The following is a 24,713-nucleotide window of genomic DNA, read 5'->3' as shown; positions in this document are numbered from 1 at the left end:
GAGACCATGAAGAAAATCTCGATACGTTTCACAAAGAATCACTCATATGGCTTCAAAATTTAACGCCATAATATTAAAAGTTCAAATGATATGTTAAGAATATTAATAACTAAACTTTAAACGGGATTGTGATTGACTGTAGGGTTTGTTTCATATGTTCAGAGGAATCAGTAAAGATTAAAAACTTAGTTTGAGTACTTCCCCGAAATGGTAGTTATGCCTTATAAGTCTGACTTCGTCTCCCCACCAAAACTGAGTCAGCATCTCTGTTTACAAGTGGCTCTCCCCGACTCGCCATTGCGGCTAATGAAGTTCCAGCCGAGCTCTGAGCTCTGAGCCGTGAGCTGTGGCCTCAGTTGCCTGGCGACTAGCGAACAGCTTGGACGTGTTGTGGTGTGTTCTCCGGTGTCGTTTCGAGGTTCGAGTATCGAGTATCCCCCATTGCAGCCGTCAAGTAAGACCCGCTCCGAGTTTTGTGTGATTTTGTGTGATATGCGAGTGGTTCGCGGCTTGTTTCGTTTTTATTTGCCGCTGTCATTTGGTTTTTGATTTGTTGAGCGGTCGCCGCAAGCCACTTGACAGGCATTCTCTTCTGGCTTTGTTTCATAATAACTCGCTGTGTGTGTTTGCGGTATATATGTATAAATTGTGCCTGTGAAAACGACGAAAAGGCCAGGCCAAGAATACAAATAACGAATATAAAATACTGGCCCGCTTGTGGAGCATGTGCCGTTCGCTCGGTTCGGACGAAATGCTTATAATAATATGCCGTTTGTCTTTCCGTTTTCCCCCGACCAATTAGATCCGAAATTTTTGGGGAAATGCTGCTTTCAATGCAAATGTGGCGCTCTCTGTGGCTGGCGGCCCTCTTCTGCGGATTAGCCCAGGCCAAAGGTAAGACCAATTAACATTTTAGATCCCATAAAATAATTATAAATAGAGTTAAGAGCTGGGAGTGCAAGGCCAAAAAGCTTTAGAAGCATGATGTCATTCGGGCAATGAAACACGAAAAGTATTTATTTTTTTTTCACTTTGCTAAAAACCCGCTAAAGTGACCTCGTTTTCGATCGTGGAGTACATACACACACAATTTGTGGCCATTTGGAGTGATGGCCGAATATAACGATCTTCGGTTTGTCGGGGGCGGGCAAATAGAGCTTTTTTTTGACAAAAAAACGAAAGACTGAGGCAACGAACTTGAGCGCAGACTAATGAAGTTTGGAAGCCCTGTCATGATTCACTCACTCGTTCTGACTCTTCCTGCCTTATATGCACGGCTATATAGTATATGCCATATTCAACGAAAGCCCTAGCACATTAGTCATTAACTTGCCTGCCCCTGCAAGTTGCCTTACACAGGCAAGACAACAAACAACTAAACAAACTAACCAACGAGCGCGGCGAAAAAACAAAAGACCAAACAAGACACCTACACAAACACAACTGCTGGGAAAGGAACATGACACGCCAAAAAAAAATACAAGATTATATCGACGAGAAAAATACTTATACAAATTAAAAAACAAAAAAAAAGGGGCAGCATTAAAGTATAAACCCATAAAGCCCACATTCCACTGGTCAAGAATCATCGGCTGGTGTTGGCTTATTAAAAGGCCATCAGAAAGGAGAATTAACCGCTTTGCCAAGTGCACAAAGAAAACATTACACGAGAAAAATGAAGAAATAAAAGCGAAATACAGCCCAAACAGGCGACATTCGGCGGCTCGTGTAGGCGAACTGGTCCCTGGAATTAAGATGCAGCCTTAAAATACACAAAGCCGATTCGAATACATCTCTCTGTCTCTCGGGCCACAAACAAACAAACCAGCAAATAAATATATATAGAAATGCTGCAGACGAGGCTATAATTTACGGGCGATCCAAGCGAGACCGAGAGTCCGAGTTTTCGAGTTTTCGAGTCTCAGCTCCTCAGCGTTCTTCGGCAGCCAAAGCTGAAAGCTAAATTATAACTTGCCAACTTGCTCAGCAGTCGAGAAGGGGGTGGGGGCTGCCGAGGGGCTGCTCAGGGGGCGTGGCTGGCTTAACTAAAGCGAAACTTTTGTTTGTCTGCATTAGGGAAAGTAAAAGTTTGGCTCACAGCGAAAAATTCCAATTTGTTCAATAAATATTTGCAGATTAATGAGTGCATTGCCTTGTTTTTCCTCGGATTAAATCAATGAAAATACTAAACGAAACTTGTTTATCAAGTTTAATTTAATAAAGCTATTAGTTTTAAAAATATATTTTTAGCGGTTTTTCTGATGTTGATATATTTTTGTTAATTTAAAAATATGTTTTAATTATTTCGCTTTTTTAAAATTAACTAAGAAAAGGGCTTAGGCCATTTATTCCGAAATAAGGTTTATTTCTTGAGCATAGCTGGAACAAATTTTTCATTTTAATTACACTATGCAGCATCAAAAATTAACCTCGATTAAAATTAACCTCGACAACAACAAACTTTTAAATACACAGGGCGGCAACACTGCTACTATTTTGACCGCAGCTGTATGTTTTTGAGTTTTTTGACTATGTTTTTTGGAATTTATTTCTGCCTTAAAAAAAATCCCAACATTATTTTATGTATGGGGTTTGAAAGATAAAGGGTGTATCTTTTAAAAAACTTTAACATCGAATCAAACCATGCATCCATTTGCCTCTGAGAGCTCCGCAAAGTTGGCCAATTTCAGCATTTTTCGAACTTTGAGGTCCTTTTGCTAAGAATCCTTGCGTTGGGAACTTTTTGGAAAACGCAGTTTAACTTGGGAATTCGTAACGAATCCAAAAATATAGCATCCATCAAGGTAAATTTAAAAAGCACTAAAAATGCTGCACAGTGTTATTATTCTTAAATTTTTATGAACATTCGTGATGTAAATTAATCGGATCTCAGCCATCGTCATCGCATGCTAGAACTGTGATTCCAGGCAAATTATTATAAACGCTTAGCTTCATTGCAGACCAGTGTTTTGGGATGTTTAAATTGCTGCATTAATTTTGTAATATTTCTGTTACAAAATTAAGGAATTGAAGTTTATTACATAAACATCCATCTTGCCATAAAGGTAGAAAATATTGTTAAAAATTCAATTGTTAGATGATTTATTTGATTGATCTATGCGAAAACACTGTTTACCAGGATTGTTCCTAAAAGTAGGAAAAATAAAGTGAATAACTTGTTGACGTTCATTTTAGCGGATAGCAAATTATTGACTGAATAAATAAAATTTTAAAATTTTGTATGCTTTGAACAAGCGAGTGCTTTTCCACTTGAAGATCTCTTTCGATCTGGTCACAATTCTGTACTTGGGGCTTTAATATTCGTAAAACAGCTAGACTCTAAGTCTTGAAAGTTTTTATATGTTTTTGAATGCTTAAAAATTTGTTTCTTCAGAATGAACATTCTAAATAAAATGGCCTATGAAAAGCAGCGTGAAGCCAGAAGTGATTATAGATATTTGCTTGATTTTGATTTTCTTGGCCTCAGAATTCCGTGAATATGCCACCGGATGATGTCATCGCTGGAGTAGAGAACTTCGCACTTGAGTGCACACACTGATGTAGCCGACGGAGTGACCTTCCCGGCAATTAGCCAAGCGGGCAGTCATCCTCCACCCTCAGTGGCCAGGCTGACAAATCATCGAACTGCGATTAACTCGCTTAATTGCTGACTGACTGCATAGGGAATATTTAAAAAAAACCACACGCGACCTTGTGCAGCCGCCACATTAAGTCGAAGATCATTTAATTTATGGCCAGAACGAACGTATGAACTGGCCATATAAATATAATAAATCCTCCTCCTCACTCCTCCCCATTTAAATAACATGCGAGACAGGCCGGCCAGAGATCGAGCATTGTCGCATTAAGACAAAACATTGACATTGCATTGTGAGCAGGCGGCGGAGGAGTTGGAGTCCAAGACCAAGTTTAATGGAGGAACAATAATGATCAGCGGATCTGTGACAGCCGGCCTAAAAGGACAACCAACGAAACGCTCGTAATAATAAAGAAATTGCCAAAGTCCGAGACTGCGAGGTCTCCAACTCCATGGATGACCATGTCCAAGCTGCGCCACATTATGCCAGCGGGCTCTTGGAGGCCTTAACTCTGGGATGACCACTATATGATGATGATGATGATGAAGCTGAATGCCACACAAGGCAAATAAACCGCTTCGACTTCGGCTTCGGTTTCTGACGTTGTGGCTGCAGCTTTGGCTTTGGCTTTGGCTCTAGTCTCTTGGCTTCACTTCGCTTTACATTTTTGCCTTATGTGTGCGAAAAATGCCAATTTTAGAGCAAGTCCAGCAGATCTCCGAGCTCCATGCTCCATGCTCCAAGCTCCCCAATGTCTGTCTGTGCCTTGTGCCTGCGCCTGGTGCCGTCTTGGCCTGGCCAAGAACTGTGTGTGTGAAAAATTGCCCGTCTAGACAAGCGCAACAGGCCATAACAGCAACATTGGCCAAGAGGAAGAACAAGAACAATCAATGCCTTTTGCTAAGCTAATAAAATCGAGCCTCGATGCCTCGGATGCAGACTCGTGTCTGCTACATTGATGCTCCTGAACCTGAACCTGAATGTGGTGAATCCAAATCGGAGAGCCCCCATCCCGGCAACCTGTCCCAATCCCTCAGCCACACCGAACTCTTAACCCATTAATGGTCCTTCGGATGGCTGTTGACCCAGAGAAGTTTGGCCCACAGGATGGGGTCTCTAGAATTTATCTATTCAAGTGGTTTGCCAGGGAATAAAGAAGTTTCTTGGATGGTTTTGAGGGGATAATTTAAACCCAATTATTGGTTGTAAATTTTTTAAATTATAAATTATTCTTAATTATTTAATATAACATTTTCCCATATTTTATTTAATTAAATTACCCAAGTAATCCCCATTCGCAATCACAAATTCCTGCAAGGTTAGCTGGGGTTAAGGTCGTCGTCGGCTGTAACAATGCCTCCCTGCACTTGTCCCCTCACATTACTCGGAGTTAGCTGGAAAAAGAGTAAAAGAAACCCGGCCTAAACTCTGGGGCAAACATGGCCAAGAAGGTAAGACCTTCGCGGCAATGGGCAGATTAAAAGCTGGCGATAACAAAACGAGCAAATCGAATAGAGGCGGCGGCTCGCTTTAAGGGATCCGCTGAGGAACTAAGGATCAAACTGGGAGCAGCCTTTTGAAGTTGCTCAGTTGGGCTGGCCAACAAGAAGTACTTGGAGCGCCCTTTTTTTATACATTTATAGGGATGTACTTTTTTGCTTTTTTTTAAACCCAGGCCGCCCAGGCATTTGTCATCAAGTGCTGGCCATCTCTTTGTTCGCCGGCGCATTTTTATTGAATAATAATAATCGGATTGTCGGGGCGATTGGACAAAGACAACTTCACTTGCATTGGGGATTGGCGATTTTCGATATTCGGCTGTAGGATTTTCCTTTGCTTTTTTTGCATTAATTAGTTCAGGGGCCTTTGGCAGCGATTGGCGTGTACCGTTATGCACTGACCATTTTGGCAACAAGTTGGTAGTTGGCGATCGAAGTAGCAGTAACACAAAATCTGACAAAATCGAGGTAAGGGGAGAGGTGGCTCGAAAAAGGCTTTCAACTTGCCTTGCCACTCGATTCAACCACCGTTTTGGGCCACAATCAATTCGCGCACCGCTCCCCAAAGGCAATTTCAATCGGTGGTGGCGACTCAAAAACAAAACACATGTGCGGCGTGTGGCGCGAATTGCGTAAAGTGGAGAAAGGGAGGCGGTATTGGTAGTAGCAGCAGCATAGTGCGGTGCAACCGATAACTGTATATGTACTCTCGACCACTAACGGGTTCGGCACTCCTCCGGCCAACCGCTTGCAGCGCATAAGGCATGCGTATTACACAAGACTAATTGTATTAGGCCAAGATGCAACAGCAACAGCTGAAACAACAGCAACAACAACAGCAGTTAAGGCCACATAAACGGAACGCAACAACGACTGCAACTACTGCAAATTTGCATGTTTTGCATGTGGACATGACTGCTAAGAAGGCGAAACCGAATAATTTTATGGGAACTCTAGACAAAGGCCTTCGGCATGTGACTGAAATAAAGACTACAAAGTGGGGCTCAATATTATAAGAGAACTGCATCGATGAATCACAGTCTTCAACGCCTTCAGGCACTAAACGCGATTCGCATGCTGAAAGTAAGGTTGGAAAATGGGATCCCCATTATTATAAAAAAACTAAATTAAAACTAACTAAAGATATAAAAGAAATGGGAATATGAACAAGTGATCTTAAAATAAAAGTTATCTTATTTCCAAACGTATTTAATTTTCATACGAAAATCTTATTTCCAAACATAATTAATTTTCTGAAGAAAGTCTTGGTTTACCAATTGGATTAGAGTTTTTCTCAAACTTATTCATATTTTTAATATTTTTTAAATACCACTAAATAGCCTCTACTTAGTTCGTTTCGTTTTGACTTTTTGTTAATTAAGTTTGTCATTAAAAGTGGGAATACTGTTTGGTATAAGATTAAAGATTTTTCGTTGTTCTTTTCAAATTCATATAACTTTATGTAAGTACAAGGGCAGTTCAATATTTTTGAAAAATAAAAATTTGTGTAATTACAGCTTTAAAAAAAATGACAAACAAATAAAAAATCTATTCATAATTACTAGACATCGGATTTTAGGTGAAATCGTTTTTTTTAAATACGATTTAAGGCCACATTTGATTGGTTACAAATTTTATTTATTAAGATATAATTAGATTTAGGCCAAAATTAATTGAGGTTTTTTTAAAAAAATTGTATCCAATCAAATGTGGCTTTAAATCGTATCTAAAAAAAATGATTTTACCTAAAATCCGATGTCTAATAATTACACTCAAGATGAGGTAAGCTAAAAATCAATTATATTACGCCTCGAAAAAAAAAGTTAGGGTCTGGAATTGGCATTAAAATTATTTACTGATGACTTCATTTCCGTCTTTAGTTATTATAATTTTTCTAATTGACAGCCAACGTTGTGAGATAACTACCATAAAACAGGAATGGAAAAATCTATAAAAAGCACTTTCGACATGCGATCTTAGATCGAATTTTGGTATCTTTCTGGCGACTCTTCAATCTGCCAACCACTTTCGCAAAAAGCTTCAGCCTGCATGCCAAAGATTCTTCCACTGCGGTCATTAATTTCCGCTCCCATTTCTCACCAAAAAAAATACGAATAAAATAAAAAATCTCGCCTTAAAGAAATTGTCAAGCGTCGCAGAGCCAGAGGCATGGCCAAACATATTTATGAGGCCTGATAAGCCGGCAGATGCCTCCGATCTTGGCCTGACTGTTGGTTTATGCGTGTGAAAGCCGCCCGAGGGGACAAGATGGAATCTAGAGCAAATATTATGTAAATTTTCAGCTGTCCCCGGGGCAAAAAGCGGAGTGTAGCGGGCAGTAGTAGGCGCTCTGCGAGGAGTGGGAATAGAAAAAAACCTGTAGCTAATCCTGGTGGGCAGCCCGCTTACCGTTAGAGCCAAGTTGGAGTCACCAAGCGGCTCGTTGGGTTTTTAATTACCGAATGCGAAATGCAAACTGCGTAGAGAGCGTTTCAAAAGCAGCCGACAGGCCAAGCTAACGGAGCACCACCGCCGGCATCAGAAGTGCCAGAACAGGATCAGCTCCACATGGAAATTAATAAGGCAAAAAAAAAAAAGGAAAAACTAGGAAAAATAGAAAAAGAAAAGACGTACCAAGTGCGTAAGTTGGCTCGGCTCCCCTCGGGCATTCAGGCAACAAGAAATATGGCTTGCCACAATTGCATAATTTATGCGAAATTTATTTAATCTATTAGACGCTCTGACCCGCAACAACGGGGAGCGTTCTCCCCTCTCGCTCTCTCGCGCGCAGCATGATAAATTGCATGTCTAACTGCATGTGGCAAATTTATTATATTTATTTGTTCTCCAACTCTGCAGTTGCGTTGCAGAGTTTCTTTGTTACCACTTTGGCCATATGCACATGGACGGAGTGATGTTGCCGTCCTGGGCATTTAAGATTGATCACCCAAAGCTCTGGGGTTATATTGGCATTATAACACAATCAATTCTGTTGCGCAATCAAAACGTTTGGCCAAAAGGAACCGTATGTTTCTTTGTTGAGGGATTTCAATTGAATTCTTTTCGCGGTGATTCGATTTCGGTTCTTTGTGCGGGAGTCACTGACCGACTCGACTCTTTCTTTTAAATGCAAAGCAGGTTGTTATGTCCAAAGGTTTTCTGTGAAAAGTCTTAACGATTTACAGTAGAGCTTGAAAAAATATCGAAGGTTTGCTATATCTCAATATTTTATATTTACAGAAAATATTACAAAAAGTTATTTTTCGCCCATTTGAATTGGATTAATTAATTTTGGATTAATAGAGTTGGTTTAATTTATTTCCTTAATTAAATTTAACAAGTTTGGAAAACTTAAACTCTTTATTAAATTGTATTTATTTATTTCTTATTTTAAATAACTTATTTAAGTACTAAGCCTCAGAATCTTGAGTGCATAAAATGATAAAAGATTTTGAAATGCCTTTAATGTCCCCCCCAACCGACATCCACTGTACCTGTTAGCTCTTTCATCGCATGCGGCTCCACCAGAATTCACAACACAATTTGCACACGCACGCACCAAAGTCAATGACATTGCAAACACACAAAAAAAAAAATGAAAAACTAAGATAGAGTTTTCGCTGTATTTGTTGTTATGCTTGCCTTTTAATGACAACAATAACAAAAGCATTAAAAAGCGAAGTCTAGAACGGGGAGACTCTTTAATGTTTTAATGTCATGATGTGGTTTCTATTTTCTTATCTTGCCCGCCTTTAAGATTCTGTTCGGTTAACCTGATTAAAAGTTGCCATTTAATTATCCGCGTCTCTTCTTTTTTAATGACAAAACTCATCAGTGCATGGAAAACAGTCTCTCTGTGGCGGTGCGATAAAATCAGCAAAAAATGTTGTTAATTAATTTATTGAATTCCATTCCTGTCGAATCCGAGCCAAAACACAATTTACGAATGCGGCGGCCAACTGTAAAATTCCGCACCGCCAAATGAACTGGATCAGACTCAGAGAAAAGCGATGCCAGCGATGAGGAAAGGCGCTTCCCAGCTTCTCGTCCACTCGGCTAACGAGAAGCCAGTTCGTGTTCTGAGTCTTTTGATATGCGCCTGCAGCTGCTCACAAACAAAAAAGAGGAAAGATCAACAGCAGCATCAACTGCAACACGTGAATGCGTTTGAAGTCCAAATTACATGGCAAACGGGGAGTTAACCGCAACCACAAAAAGGGGGAGGGGTTAGGGGTGGGGCGGTTACCGCATGGGCTGGTGGGTTGGTAATTGAAAAGAAATGCCCAAGATGCATATCCCAAAAATGAACAAGTTAGGACGTAAAGAACTGCGTTTTCGACTAACTGATACCCGGTACTTATACTCATTAATGTCTCATTTTCCTTTAAGAAGTCGATACATTCTATATTAGGTTATTTAATCTATATTCTTTACTATTACCAATAAATAGCTCTATTTAAATATGAATAGTTTTTGAATAGAGATTTATTTACAAAAATATGTAGATTCAAAATTGAATGGTTTTAAATTTTATAATAATTTTCTCTTATTTCTCGATCTGTTCTTTTTTTTCTGAAAATCATATTTACTCAGCCAACTGAAGAAAAAGCAATTATATATTCAAAGCTTGGGCTTAATGTAATAAGTGTCTAATTAGCGGTTGTATATTTCGTGCCATAAGTTTACAACTTCTTCAAAGGCTGTATGAAAATGTGCTGATGTGGGAAAGGTGTACGTGATGAAAATGCCCACTTAATGCGCCGTAAGACAATTAGATTTGCAAAAACACTGTTTTTATTGCAAGCGCATTTCCATGCACGAATGCAATATACCCTTTAGGTCTTTGAGTACCCTGTGTATATTAGAAAAGAAAACCACCAGGAAGCGGCAGCGGGCGAAGACAGTTAGCCGGCGGTCAAATCAAGCAATTTGCCTCGCCCCAATCGCCAAATGCTCGAGCATCCAGGAAGCAGGCGATTTTGCATTCCAATCCCGAAATGGTTTCGCTTTTTTTCAAGGGCAAATTGGATTTAGATTGAAGCCAAGCTTGAGTCGGATGACGCATAATAGCCTCTGAGGTTTTGCACTGGAAATCAAGGTTTGTGAATTACACACAAAAAAACAGACGTCGTGGTCCAATCGATATGAGCATGGTAAATATTTTGTAAATAGAGCGAAATAGAGCTTAAAGTTAAGTGGGAGGAAAAAAGACATATTCGAAATTCGAACTGGCCTGTTGTTTACATTTCGAGCATATCGAATTGAGGGGCCCGCATATCATTTAGAGCATTTCGAATTGAGGTCCCTGCATATCAATTCAAAATTGATACCACATAACATCAAATCGATCATCCATTCATATCAATTTTTTTTTTTCGGTGTACAGAGTTAAAGATACATAGATAGACAGATAGATTTTCCCCCGAAGACAAGTCCAAACCCTTGACTGCTTGGTTGTTGAGTGCGGCTGCAGCAGCACTCATTCATGCTATTTCCTTAGAATTTCAATTAAAATGTCGCCCAGATCGCTCCTCCCTTTCGTTCCCGCAATTAAAAAGCGCCGCAGACGAGCAGACACACAAACTCAGAAACTCAAACAAAATAGTCAAGAAGAGAGGCGAATAGACCGAGAGATATAAATAAAAGGAGAAGAAAATGCTGTTAATAATGCCGCTTGGCATGTCAAAAACGGTTATTAACGTGGCCAGATGGCCAGGCATGCGATCTCCTCCGGTAAGAAGTATGGAGTACTCCATACGCCATACTCCATGGTCCATGGTCCATGGCCAAGTGCCTTTCAACAAGTTTGTACCAACGGACAAGCGATGACCGTAGCCAGATGCAAGTTAACCCGCAGAACGGCCATAAACTACGCACTTATCAAGATGCGTAGAATGGAATGTCTACCCAAAAACCCAGTTGGACAATTATAAATCAAGCTGGCCCACTCTTCCCTTTTCAGGTCTTCTTTTTTTGGGTTCCCTGGGTTCCCAGTTGTCGTCGGCACACGCAACCAAATAATAATGTCAATTGCAGGTGTGGGCCAAAACACGACACCGGGCCTCTTTTATTCACTGCACCAGCGATCTCCTCTGGTCGTCTGGCTGGTAAATGCCCAATGCCCAAATGTGGCCGAGACAACGCCCACGGGTAACGATTTTGGGCATTAAGGCTCCGACATGCAAAAGTAAAATATTACCTCTTTCAAATAACCCATCCTGCATCTACCATATGCACAACACAACCTTCCTGGCCAACCTAGCCAACTTTGGAGTCTGCAACAGCTATAAATTTTCAAGTTGTTGTTATTTTGGCTGGCGGTCACTTGGTCAGTCGGTTGTCCCATATAAATATTTGTGCGAGTATCGGAGAGTGTGCCGGGACACTTGAAAAAAACTTAGGAATAGAATTAAAAAATTTTACAACTTGTAATTTACAAATAAGAAGAGATTATGTAATCCAATAAACTCTTAAAGTTAGTTTTTATTAAGTTTAAGAGTTTTTTGTGAGCTTTTCTTTCTCTTTCTCATATTTTAAAGTTTAAAGGTGATTTTTCAAAAATAATGTTTGAATTTGTTAGACATTTCTCCAAATTTAAATTGGTTGAGGTAATAATACGATTATATGAAATAGGAAATTTTGTAAAATGTTGTTTTTTTATTTGTTTTGGATTCCTAGAATTGTTTTAAGCTGAAATACTTTTAAAAAATTTCTAGGCAGTTTTCCAAATTTAAATAGATTGAGCTTATAAACCTATTATCACAAAAAGAAGAATTTGAAGATGTTGTTTTTCTTTTTATTTTGGTTTCCTAAAATTCTTTTAGGCTTAAATATATTTACAAATTTCTCTAGGTGTAACTACAAAATATTTCTATTCCGTTTGTGCCATGGACACCTTTGGCGCTCGGGTTGATTAGCCTAACCCCCAAGGAGATTTATGTGCTGACCCCATCGATAATTGTGAGAGCTGTTGTGGCCGCGTCCACAATTAGCAATTGGGTTGAGGGTTCAATAGGTGTTCGTCCGTTCGATCGATCGATCCCCAATCCCAATTAATCGTTTGATTAATGGCCCGATCGGCAAGAAGAAAACCAACAAATTTTTGTGTGTCATCGCCCACAGAAATATGTCAGATTGAAATCGCATGGAATTTCATTTGATAAATGAGATTTTTGCAGCCGACTTAGCGCAGCGTTACGGCAAATGAAACTCTCGTTTGCGGCAGCGGCAACAACTTTTATGGCCAATTAAGCGTAAAAAGGCATCGGCCAACAGGCGATTACATAAAAAGAAAAGGCAATTATATGCCGCATCGGCACTCAGAAGGAAAGAATAGAAGAAGAAGGCTGGTTCTTGGCCATCGTATGCGTTTAATATGGTAAAAGCAACGGGTAGCAAGAACAACACTTTCTCGTGCTGCCAATTGAATTAATTCGTATGATTAGAGCCTCTTCTAAGTATTTTCTTATTAATTTGTCTTCGCTATACAGTTAGTCTCCAGAGGCGGTTGCACGTAAAGCTCCCAGAATTCTCCCAGTCTTTCCCCTTTCTTACCCATTTTAAAGTTTAAACGCATTCCGCCTCCCTAAGCAAATGACTCAATACGGTACGAAACAATGCCACTCGCTTTCATTCAAAACTTCTTAGCGGTAAATGCAGCTTGTTCTTGTGCTTCCTCCATTTCTAGCTGATTTTGATCTTGTTGTTGGCAAGAGCAATTTGGCTTAAACAACGGCTGAGGGAGCCGGGCTTAAGGAACAGCGGTGCCGGCCAAAGCGGAAACCAACAATTTAGCAAGTGCCGAAGCGCCGCCAACTGAAAAATGTGTAAATAAGCGAAAGAATGAGTGAATGGGCTAGGGGATTGAAGTACAGTCAAGCTTGGCTAAATTGTTAGTTAAATTCAAGAAAATTTAAAAAATCTTTTAGAAAAATTTCAAGGTATAATAATATAAAACGAGTTTTAAATTTGAATGATATTTACAAATTAATTTAATTATTTATTAAAATTTAAGTTCGAGAAAATATTTGAAAAAATGAAATTGAATAAGAATGATGAAGATTATGTTCTAGATGATATTTTAAAATAAAATATGAATTTAAATTTTTATAACTGACAAAACAAGTGAATTATTTATTAAAAAGTATGTGCAACAAAATACATTAAAATTTAAAATTTCTAACTTAAGAAATGTCGACTTTTATATTGAACAAGTCAAAATAGATACTATTGGTAAATTTAGATTTTAATGATTTTCTACAAATAATAATAATGGTATATAGTATGATCATTTAATGATCGTAATGCAAAGAAAAATAATTTTGGGAACTCACTATATTTGGTAACTCCACTGGCTTTAATAGTCAGTATTTTTTAACTTTTAACAGAATACTCACTGTGGCAGGTTGTTTTGCACCCAACATTCACACAAGAACACTGAACGTGACGTGGAAATGGCGACAAATTGTCAAGGGAGCTTGCATGAAAATAAACAAGAAAGGAAGCTAGCTTCGGCCAGCCGAAGCTTATATACCCTTGCAGATCATTCCTATTAATTAACAAATCGCAAAAATGTTCAATTTTCTAATATTTCTCATTAATTTTCCGACCGTTCCTATGGCAGCTATATGATATAGTCGTCCGATTTTGATAAAATGAAAATTGAAATTCGGAAATATTTAAAAAGAGTCATGTTCTAAAGAAGAAGAGAATACAATAAAAACCAAAAAAGCTAAAATTTATTTCTGTGTAACTTTCCCATTAATTTTCCGATCGTTCCTATGGCAGCTATACGATATAGTCGTCCGATTTTTAAAATATTTTATTCGAAATTCTGAAATATTTAAAAAATAATATTTCCAAGAGTAGAAGGTTTTATTTCAAAAAACACCGAAGCTAGAATTTTTTTAACGTTTCGTTCCTATGGGAGCTATAAGATATAGTTATCCGATCCGGTTGGTTCCGACTTATATACTACCTGCAATAGAAAGAAGACTTTTGGGAAAGTTTCATCGCGATAGCTTCAAAACTGAGAGACTAGTTTGCGTAGAAACGGACGGACAGACGGACAGACGGACAGACGGACGGACAGACGGACATGGCTAGATCGACTCGTCTAGTGATGCTGATCAAGAATATATATACTTTATGGGGTCGGAAACGTCTCCTTCACTGCGTTGCAAACTTCTGACTGAAATCATAATACCCTCTGCAAGGGTATAAAAAGGGAGCCAAAGCCAAAGCCCAACCGTGTTTACAGTTACGTCACGCATTTGTCATCAAGACCGGCTAACAAGGCCAAATTAATTCAAGCCAAGGCATGAACCAACATCGCGTAACAAGATGATGCACATGCAGCCAAGTTGATTGGCTGACTGCCTCTCACCTTGGCAATTAATAAATTTAGCAAAGACCCCTCAAAAAAAAAGGAAATGAAAAGAGGAGTTGGAGGCTGATGGCCAAAAGCAAATCCAAAACCAAGTCGTCCATCCAACCCATCCAACCAGCCAAGTCATGCCTCATGTTCCGTGTGTGTGCACAATGCCACATGAGGTGGCAGCTTGGGGCAGCTTTTTGCATGCAACATTTACATTTACATCTGTTGACGCCGCCTGAGCATTAAGCTTATCCCACCGCCAACTTGGCCACAAACTCAAAGTCATGGCGATGCATCCCAGCCGATGGCCTCCGTTCTTTTGGCCACGTTTACTGTTCATCCGCTCGCTTCGGCACTCATGTCCAAACTGTTGTGTAATTTAATTAGCCAGCTGCGCATAATGTTCACGCCAAGTGCAAGGTAGAAGTGGTAGCAGATTTACCGTTTGCTTAGATCGGTGGGAAGGGGAAAAGGAGTAACGCTTTGCATCTCATGTTTTAAATATGGCCAAATGTGCGGCCAGTTGTCAGCCAAGTTTATTTAGCCTAACTCCGCCCGCCCAATCGATCAGGCCTTTAATTTAAGCGGTCAAATGAGACAGGAGCCGGGGTTCTGCAGATGGAGAACCACCACTCATTGGCCTTAATGCCTGGCGGAGCTCACAGTTTCCGGAGTGTTGAGTTGGCTCGGCTTGATGACTCCCGAAACGCAGGAGGGGAATTGGCCAAGATGGACTGAGACTCGGACTGACGCAATCAGCTGATGGAATCGCAGCAGTTCTATAAATGGCAGCCGGCAATTGCGTCATTGGAAACAATTAACAAACAAAAAGTTGTTGGCCGATAATGACGAAGACGACACCACTGACAGAGCGTTCGAGAGATGGAACGAATGGCAATTTGCGCCGGTCGCATACAACTGACAGCCACTGTATATTCACTTCACTGCGAGCACAGGAGCAACACGAAGAGGCCACATCAAGATCGGGAAAGTACACGGGGAAAATACATATATGAGATCAGTTTGAAAATATCCTCTTGATTTGACCACAAAAAAAACATTCCCTAGAATAGTCATCATTAATAAATTAACATTAGATTAGGGTTTAATATAGGGAAATTAAATTTTATTTAATAATTTGATCGTTTTTAGTTCTATATATTTTAAATACCTCAGATTGATCAATCAAGGGAGAAAGACATATAATATTCGAACTGGCCTGTTGCTTACATGTGGGGCATGTCAAATAGATATGCCGCAAGTCAAAATTGATACCAAATAATATCAAATCGATCATCGTTTTATATAAAGTTTTTTTGTGTGTACAATTAGGTTAAAATATATTTCTGAATCTGATATCGTATAAAGATGTGAAAATAAAGAGACAATATTTATTCTTTAAAAAAGTCCCTTAAGAAGCATAAATACACATACATATTTAAGAATTATTATTAATATTAACTGTAATTTAGACAATGTTACCTAGATTTTTCCAAGTGCTTGAGTGGGCTTTGAGATGGATTTCCAGGAAGAGAGGGCGAACGAATAGACCTCTGGCAGGCAGGCGGACAGAGGATCTCAAATACTGCAACTAAATGCTTTGCAATTATCACATTTGTAGCCCGTTGTCGGCTGGGTCCGTTCTAAGCCCCTCCTCGCCATAGGAAACTTGCACACACCACACCCCCTGCCGTTCATGAGCAGCGGCTAAACAAGTTTGTTTATTGAGTTCCCGTCGCATTTTGATGGATTTACGCGGCAACATTGACACATTGACACTGCTTAGCATATTGGGGGAGCGGGATCCATTAGGAGCGGACAACTCCCACTTGGCAGTCGACTGGCGCTGACCTGGAGAACCTCCTCTGCTTACCCTCGCTTTTCCACCCAACCCATTACCCAGCTGCAGTTGAGGTTTTCTAATTTATTTTGTATGCATGGCCGTTAAGTGTAATTGGTCAGTGAAAAGGATGATGAGGCTAACTGCAAGCGGGGATTGGAGCTGGGGGTTCGGTGAAATTATCAGTATTTCCTGTGGCTCCGACTGAAGATTGATGATAATCGTGCGTCGTGTGTGTCAAGTTAGTGGCCCAGGCCAAGTAATTTCTTCCAGATAGCAGGCGGGTGTATGTTGGTTGGGGGGCCGCAGAATGCGCTATCAGCTGAAAAGTCTTGTCATAAATGTGAAAGTCACAAATGGCACCTCGCCTCCGAGACCTCCTCCAAGTCCTGCCCCTTTCCAACCCACCTGACAAATCGCTTGTTTAATTCCTCCCCTTGGATGGGTCTCCGAATTGGAAGGCGAATCTATTCCCTCCGCCTGCGTTTACCGTTGAGTGGAGGGAGACGCCTCCAGGCCTAACACTTCTCCGCACCGAAAACAGTTTTCAGTTTTCCGCTTTCCGATCCAGCCCAGATCCTCAGCCACGGATGCGATCCACCGCCACCAGCAGCCAGAAACGTGACTGGAATCCCACACAGGGGCTGCGATAGTGACACAGACGGAGTAGGAGATTGGATGGAGCAGAGTGAGGAGACATCGAGTCAGACAATTGCATAATCTAGCCGTGGCCATGGCCATGGCAATTGCGATTGCAATTGCAGTTGCACTTGCAATCCCAGACAAAACGCCGAGATGCACACACACTCGTTCATGAAACAATTGTTGCAACATTGCCCCTGCCCCAAGGCTACACTCAGGAAAACAACTTGAAAAGAATGCTCAATTTAGTACATAGATTATCCGGCCTGTTCCAGTTTTCACTCGGAAGTGAATTTGATTTCATGCTAGCGGATTTAAGTCCGCCTGTCAAATGCTTGGCGGAAAGTTTCCATGTGAATTTTTTTGGGAAGTAACAACGAGGGATATTTAAATCCTTGCAATTCTTTCGGAAGTGAGTCCTGGAACAGGTCTGAGAAATTCGACTCCGTGTGAATCTTTCGGAAGTGAAAACTAGAACAGGGCCGTATGATCGTACTTCCAAGGGTATTATATTTTCAAATGGGTACTAAGTACTATTTCGACGAAGAACTTTTAATTTTTGATTATCTTTTTTTATGGTTTTTTAAAATTAAAAACTATTCAAAGAATAATTGATTTTTAATATGACAAGTTAGATCTGTTATTTTGAAATATTTTAAAGGCAATAAATATTTTTTCTCATCAATGAAAAAAACACACAAAATTAAAGCCTCTTTATTTTTTATTCCATAAGTATTACTTACTGGTTACTTATTTTCTGCAACTTTCTTTTTATAGGAAATTACTATACGAATTTTTGTGTAAGTGCTCGATCTTAAACCAATTATTAATGAGTTGGCTTAAGATTTCCTTCTGTTTAAAAAGACAAAAATATCAAAGACTTCGTTAAACCTTTAGGAATTTCTATTTAAAGCAGCTGCAACACGCGTTTCTCTCAGTGTCGACCAGCTGAGTGGGGACAAACTGAACTCTAGCCAGGTGGTTGGCGGAGATGTCTTTCCCACCTTTCACGGAAAAGGAAAAAGTGGGAGAGGCGAGGAAGCTGGCGATGACTTGAGCCACAAAACGATGCCATTTGCATGGCAATGATTTGGTTATTTTGGCCCAGGCTTCGGCCTCTTTCCCCGGAGTCCCCAGAATCCCCGAACTTCGAGTCACCGGCTTCAGTTGACTTGGCGTGGCTTGTAAACGATTTTGCACGTTGCAATTGTCGGCAGTTGTTGCTTTTGCTGCAGACTGCAGTTGTTGTCTTATTGATTTGTGCATTCATTTGATTGTGCGCGCGCATTTGTTGCCAAATTGTTTGAAGGAGAGCCCCAAGAAGAGCCGCGGCCAAAAACATTGTCGTGGCTGCTGATTGCGATAGGATGGGATGGCTGTCCCTGTCCACCAATCTACCTTCGAGGCATGTTGGCCTGTTGATGACTCCCCGAATTGCTGGCTCCTCCGCCGTGATATTTCATGCTCCCCATCCTCGCTGCCAGTTTTCCAGGGAACTTCGCTACGGGTCATTTTCGGCTGTAATGTTATTTCTTTTAAATTTATTGTTAATGGAAATTTATGCTCCGCTCTCAACGGTTGCGGCGGCAACAAGCTGCTTACATGATTTTCAGTGGCGGCGGCGGCGGGGGGCATGTGGCTCATGTGGCACGTTTTGCTGATTTGTCATGTTCGCAGGTTAAATGCTAATGCCTTAGACTCAGTCCAAGTCAGACTTCGACTTCGATTCGATCCGGAGGACTCCCACTCGGCTGGCACTCAATCTGATTCCAAGTACCTCTGCCCCGAAAACGAACTGCTCCACAGAAAGATTCCTCCCGAATCTGGGTTAAGTCCATGTCTATGTTTTCGCGACTGTGTCCCGAAGCGGTTTAGGGTTCTCACGAGTTGGCTGGCTTGGCCCATAAAAGTGGTGTCAAATAAATTGTAATCAGCGGCCGGCAATAAAAATTCAATAAAAGAAGTTGCAGAAAAGCCAGGCAAGGGCCAAGATATTTCGAAATTCAATTATTCCAAGCTGCAGTCGAAAAGTCAGCCGTTTCGCCCACTGGCCAACATTCACAGGCAAAAAAACTTTATTAGACAAGGCTTTGGCTCTGGGTCCATTCACCATTTCTGGCTGGTCATCCTATTGGTGGTGCTCGCTTGGTTTTAAAAAATCCGAAGATTTTTTATCTGTAACAATTTAAAAGTTTAATATTACTCAACTATCAAATCATGTATAGAGGTTAAGGAAAATGATTAAATTGTATCTATTTATAAATTGTTGTTCATAATAAGTCATAAGTTTTATTTTCTTTTTATCAGGAATAATGATTATTTTCCGTTATGATTTGATTTTCGATGACAAATAAATATACATTTTAAATTATAATTATAAATTAAATTATTATATTTATTTTTTTTTAATTTTTTGAACTCTTTGCAACTTTTTACGATTTATTGCCCTGTATATTTTTGTTTTTTATTTATGATCACTTATTATTGCTTGGTATTGGATCGGTTCCTCCCCAGTTCCTCCTCTGCCACTCAATTACCCGATGGTTGGGCCCTCCGTCCTTATCCTCATTCCCAGTCACATTCCCATCTTATCCCATCCGCTCTGAGGGATTGAATGGCCCGCTGCCATGTCTGTTTGTAATTTGGAGTCTCGAGTCCATCAGGCCTTTTCAACGCCTCATCTCGCCGGCATCCTTAATGCTCTATTAATGCCCTTGCCTTGGTATTTGTTTTATTGGCCGCTTTCCTTCTGCCTTTCTGCCTTTCTGGCTCATTCACTTTTTCTTTACTTTTCAGAGAAGACCTCGTTTCTTGGCGGAAGTCGAGCTGCCGTTTGTGGGCAGACCGACTCTTATTTTAATTTCTTGGGGCGCCGCTTGCATTACGCCCACCTTGAGGCAGTTGCTCAGATTACACAGACTCGAAGACTCGGGGAAAAATGTAGGGGCTTTTCCAACAGGAAAGTAAGAGAACAAGAGCCATTTCAGTTGCATTGCCATTTTTAATTGCCTTGGCTAGCGCTTTTCCGCATTTACTGCCCGATCTCATTGTTTCCAGTGGAGATTTCACTCTCGCAATGCATTGCAATGGCTAATTAAACCAAATTATCGCATGTCCACGGCATTCGCATTACGAAGGAAGGCACCCAGATTCCGCCCAGAAATTGTGATTTCGCTGTGGCCATTAGTGCGAGATTAAGTAGTTAGAGTCAATTATTTAAATTAGTTTTGCCGTCTACAAATGGCAATGGTCGATGCTCAGATTCCCCAGCCTGCTCCAAGTCCTGGACAACTAATGGCCTCGTCGGCAAAGCATTTAAGCCGATAATTTCGTGGCATCCTACACATGTTCGACGGTAATAAGAATTTGATTGCCCGGCCGGGGCTAAAATTATGCCAAAGCGAGAGCCAAAGCTAAAGCCAGAGCGCTCCAAACTAAACCAAAGCAGTGTGTGAGTGTGTCTTGGGCTAATGCCAGGTTTTTGCTTTCCGCCGGCCCCAGAAAGTAGCCCTGCGGGTTTATTAAGCCACCTCGATAAAAAGACAACACAGAGCGTTACACTCGGATAAATGCTTCATATAAAATAATAACAAATATTATCAAACAAAGCCTTTCAGTTGAGGAATTTTAAATTTAAATACATCACGAACACCCAAAAAAAAAAACTTGATATGAAACGATGATCAATTTGATATCGCCATATTGCTGCTTGCTCCATTTTTCCAAGTCAGAGAATCTCCGGGAGAGAGAAATCTGCAAAATGAAATTATTGAATATCATTTTGACCAGTATTGCATGCTTATAAATACCAGAAATTTAGCATGCATATCGATTTGATTCCGGCGGGTTTTTTTTTGTGTGAAGGGGATAACTTCTTGACTACTTTTATTACGTGATCTTTATAAAATAAATAGGTTATTAAATAATGTAACAATTTTGAGTGTTAGCCGTCATGTTATTTAAATGTATAATAACTGGCCTCAAGTGCTTTTAGCCAATCTGGATAGATTTGTTCAAGTGTAATAATGGATGAAAAACAAAAGACTTAAGCCACAAACTCGCTTCTCAACACATGGCAATTATGTTTGGCAATTGTTTAGTGTTTGCCAGCCGGGTCGGGTCCATCTCGTCAACGTCCGATGACGACGATGATGATGATGATGATGATAGGGGGCGTGGCCCGGCTAGCCAGTCCAGAATCCAGTCCAGCTCCGATTACTGGACGACATGCTAGCCCACTTTTTAGAATATACTCGTTGAAAGGAATGTGGATGTAGTAAACATTTCACAATTTTCTTTCAGGCTCCCACAAGGTACACTGTTCGGAGGATCAGATGAGGGTGGACATCGGACTGCCGGATGCGGAATCGAAGGATCAGAGTGCACCTCAAATATATCTAGAGGGATTAAAGGGTTACCCAGATGTGCGATGCCAACCGCAGATCGATGGATCGCTGGCCGTTTTTCGGCTTTCGCTGAGTGACTTTTACGAGTGCGGCGTCACGAGGATGGTCAATCAGCTGACGGTGAGGAAGGAAATCCAGATCATGCTGCGATCCAATCCCCCTAGCTCTAGTTCTAATTTCTAATTCCAGGGCAAGAAGGTGTATTACCATAAAATCATCATCGAGTCGGCAAGCAGCAAGGAGATCGTCAGCGTCAAATGCATCACCACTGCCAGTCCCGCCTATAATGTGATGATGAATGCCACCGCCGGGTCCATCCACGGCCTGGTCAAGCGGGATGTGCTGCCGGCGGGATTCCAGGAACCCGAGTAAGTCCCTCTTGGCCGGCACGCTCCGGACTCGCGAGTGCCGTCTCCCCAGCGCATTTTAATTGCCCATAAATGCAATAGCAAAATGCAAAATGCATCTATGCACAATTTTATGGGCAATCTATGCAAAAGTTTATGGCATATTAAATGCCTACCACAACCCTTCTCCGTTCCGATTCGAACCGAACCGATTCGGGCCGATTCGATCCCAGCCCAGCCAGGCTAAGACCCAACCGAGGAGGGCCATAAATCAAACCCATCCCGGCTCATTGCCTCCCACTCCATCTCTCACAGTTGGTTCTTCCGAGAGTTGCCATTACCAGGAGGTAATTAGCCGCCAAATCGACGCCGGCGGCTTCACATGCGTTAATACCTCCACAGTCAATTTAATTGCGGGGCGTGTCGGGGTCCGTCTCAGTCGCCGAGAGCCTTGGCACTGGGTTTTTGCCAGCTTCACAAATACTACTACCACCCTTCCCCTGATCGAATACAATGTTTGTTTTTCATTGCCGGCGCATTGATTTACTACCTTTTGTCGGGGTCCTTCCCTGCCGATCATTAAGACCTCGAATCGGGAGTACTGAACATCGATTTGCTTTCAGGGATCTGGAGATCACGACATCGCTGACCAAGCGGGCACCGGAACCCAGACTTTCCATCGGCGTCAGCCAGGATGGTCAGAAGTTCACCAGGGACTTGACTGTTAAGTCGGTGAGTGACAATAATAATTTCGATAATTACACGCATAATAATGGATAAGATTTAAGTTTTAACAGTTTTTTTGAAAATTATATATCCTCTAATGTAATAAATTAAATTAAAGGTATCCTTAAGTTGGACTCAAACCGTTTACCTTTTAATTACTTCAAATATAAATCTTCTAAAGTACTGTTTGGAATTAACTTGTTTGAATTGAATTATTTCTTTTATTTAAGAAACTAAATCATGAATATAATTTGCCCTTATTAATGAATTATACCTACATTAAAAGTAATATTCTTTGAAAAACAGTTTTCTGCATTTCAACAGTTTTCCATTGGAAATAGAGACAAACAAAACATTTATTTTATTGTGATTTTTTTTTTATTTTTGAATATTTCTTTTAACAGATAATTTTTTTGAACAACATTTTACTAACAATTTTTGTATTATTTTTTATTTATGAATAATTTTCTAAGTAAGCTTATTGCACTTTCTTACTTATTTGTATTATTTGCTCCTATAGGGTACACCTTTGACCATGGAAATCAATCTGGACGAGGACTCTGCACCTGTTTATGGTCTGGGTGTGAACTATCTGGATGTGACGGACACGCATACCTCCTCGGAAACGCTAATCTTCAAGGGGTAGGATTATTTCAAACATCTATGAAGCGAATGAATTTAAGCAAATAATTTGGCGACCCATTTTAGCTGCACTGTGGATCCCTATCTGTTTGAGAACTTCAACACCATCAACGGTGACATTTTGAGTGCCAAGTTCAAGGCCTTCAAGTTCCCCGACTCGTCGTACGTCCAATTCCGGGCCACGGTCAACGTGTGTCTGGACAAGTGCCTCGGCACCCAGTGCTCCAACAACCAGGTGGGCTTCGGCCGACGCAAGCGGGAAATCAGCTCAGCGAACAAGGTCTACGAGATTTCGCTGGCCATGTTTTTGCAGGTGCAGGACATCGAAGGAGTCAACAAGAGTGAGTTAATAAAAAAGGGAAAATAAAAAAGAATTTCTGAATTAATCTATACACTACTATAAAAGACTTCCTATAAAAAACGGTCAGTAGGAAATTTCACCCTGAACGGATTGACATAAAAATCTAAAAAAATTACATTAATTCCTAAAATAATTAGGAGCCGCGTGTGAGGTACAAATTAGAACAATAAACAACCCCAAAGTGCCCCAAAATTCGTTTTGTTATTTTTTAATTTATTATAAAGATTTCGTATTTTTTTTTCCGTAATATAGGAATTAGGAAATATTTAAAGTAATTACAATTTAAATGATACAACTCTTAAATATAATATTTTTAAAAAGCACATAATTTTAAAACAATTTTTTTTTTGCTTTGAGAATTTTTTATATTTATATAGAGGAATTTATTTCACTTCTGTGGAAACTATTTATCTAACTTATCCACTTCTCTTTCGACAGATGAAGTCCTGCAGCTGGAGGAGAAGCTGCGGGAGCTGAAGCTGGCCAACCAACGCCTGGCGAGGAATAGTCGTGGCAACTTTGCCGTGGAGCAGACGCCCGCCAGTGCTCAGCCCGCCTTCGTGGTGGACGAGCGGGAGCTGGGACACCTCAGCTCGGGATCGGGATCCGCTTCCAAAGGCCTGTCGCTGGTTCTGTCGACGCTCATTGGGGCCCTGAGTTGGCGGCTGATGTAGAAGTTGTAAATCTCTCAAGGCGTAAACGACGTGCGAGTGCGAGGAATGCTAATCAGGGCGGAATTGCGTGCAGTGGCAATGAACGAAGGAGGGAATATTAATGTACTACCTAACTACTAAAATATACCTATACTTGATGTAACTGCCATTTACAAAACGTAATTAACTTTAAATGTATGCGTAGCTTAGGTTTTCTACGACTTATGGCAGGCGACATTGCGACAGAAAAAGATACAGAAACAGACAGACAACAGTGATTCTTATAAAAATACACAAAACACTTACATATAAATATGCATATATATTGGAGAACTTGAAGAACTCGGTCTAACTCATAAGCACCTACTAGTCTCCTAAGTGTAACTGTTAAGCTAATTTAATTAACGACTAAACTAAACGAATTAATTGATTAAACGAAACTCTGATTGAAAATGACTTTGAATCTTTTTAATTTATGTCAGCTAATGAAACGGAAGGGAATGAAATGGTTTGTATATACATCTTACCTTATATTTGCTTGGGTGAATTAATTAAATGCACAAGGAAGGTCCAGTGGATAATTCAAACACAATCACACTTTACAAGAAATAAAATTTGAACA

The 24,713-nt window shown here is 40.4% G+C and overlaps 1 protein-coding gene across 1 annotated transcript; it reads left to right on the top strand.

The window, feature by feature from the left end:
* Window positions 1-357: 357 nt before the first annotated feature.
* On the top strand, window positions 358-24,547 carry qsm (Zona pelucida superfamily protein qsm). Its single transcript, XM_017147896.2, has 8 exons — window positions 358-454; window positions 803-894; window positions 21,259-21,482; window positions 21,552-21,730; window positions 22,333-22,441; window positions 22,956-23,077; window positions 23,144-23,418; window positions 23,877-24,547. Exons 2-8 carry the CDS (start codon window positions 822-824, stop codon window positions 24,110-24,112), a joined length of 1,218 nt encoding a protein of 405 aa, XP_017003385.2. The 5' UTR covers window positions 358-454; window positions 803-821; the 3' UTR covers window positions 24,113-24,547.
* Window positions 24,548-24,713: the final 166 nt, after the last annotated feature.

This window comes from Drosophila takahashii, chromosome 2R (assembly GCF_030179915.1).
Source record: "Drosophila takahashii strain IR98-3 E-12201 chromosome 2R, DtakHiC1v2, whole genome shotgun sequence".
NCBI lineage: Eukaryota > Metazoa > Arthropoda > Insecta > Diptera > Drosophilidae > Drosophila > Drosophila takahashii.
The sequence above is the reverse complement of the archived record's forward strand: the minus strand, read 5'-3'. Positions and strand labels throughout refer to the sequence as shown.

What these genes read in the sequence shown, in the direction of transcription:
- qsm (XM_017147896.2), top strand. Translation starts at nt 822, where the DNA reads ATGCTGCTTTCAATGCAAATGTGGCGCTCTCTGTGGCTGGCGGCCCTC. An exon ending in GGATGGTCAATCAGCTGACG is followed by an intron (nt 21,483 to 21,551) that starts GTGAGGAAGGAA and finishes TTCTAATTCCAG; the next exon opens with GGCAAGAAGGTGTATTACCA. An exon ending in GCGGGATTCCAGGAACCCGA is followed by an intron (nt 21,731 to 22,332) that starts GTAAGTCCCTCT and finishes ATTTGCTTTCAG; the next exon opens with GGATCTGGAGATCACGACAT.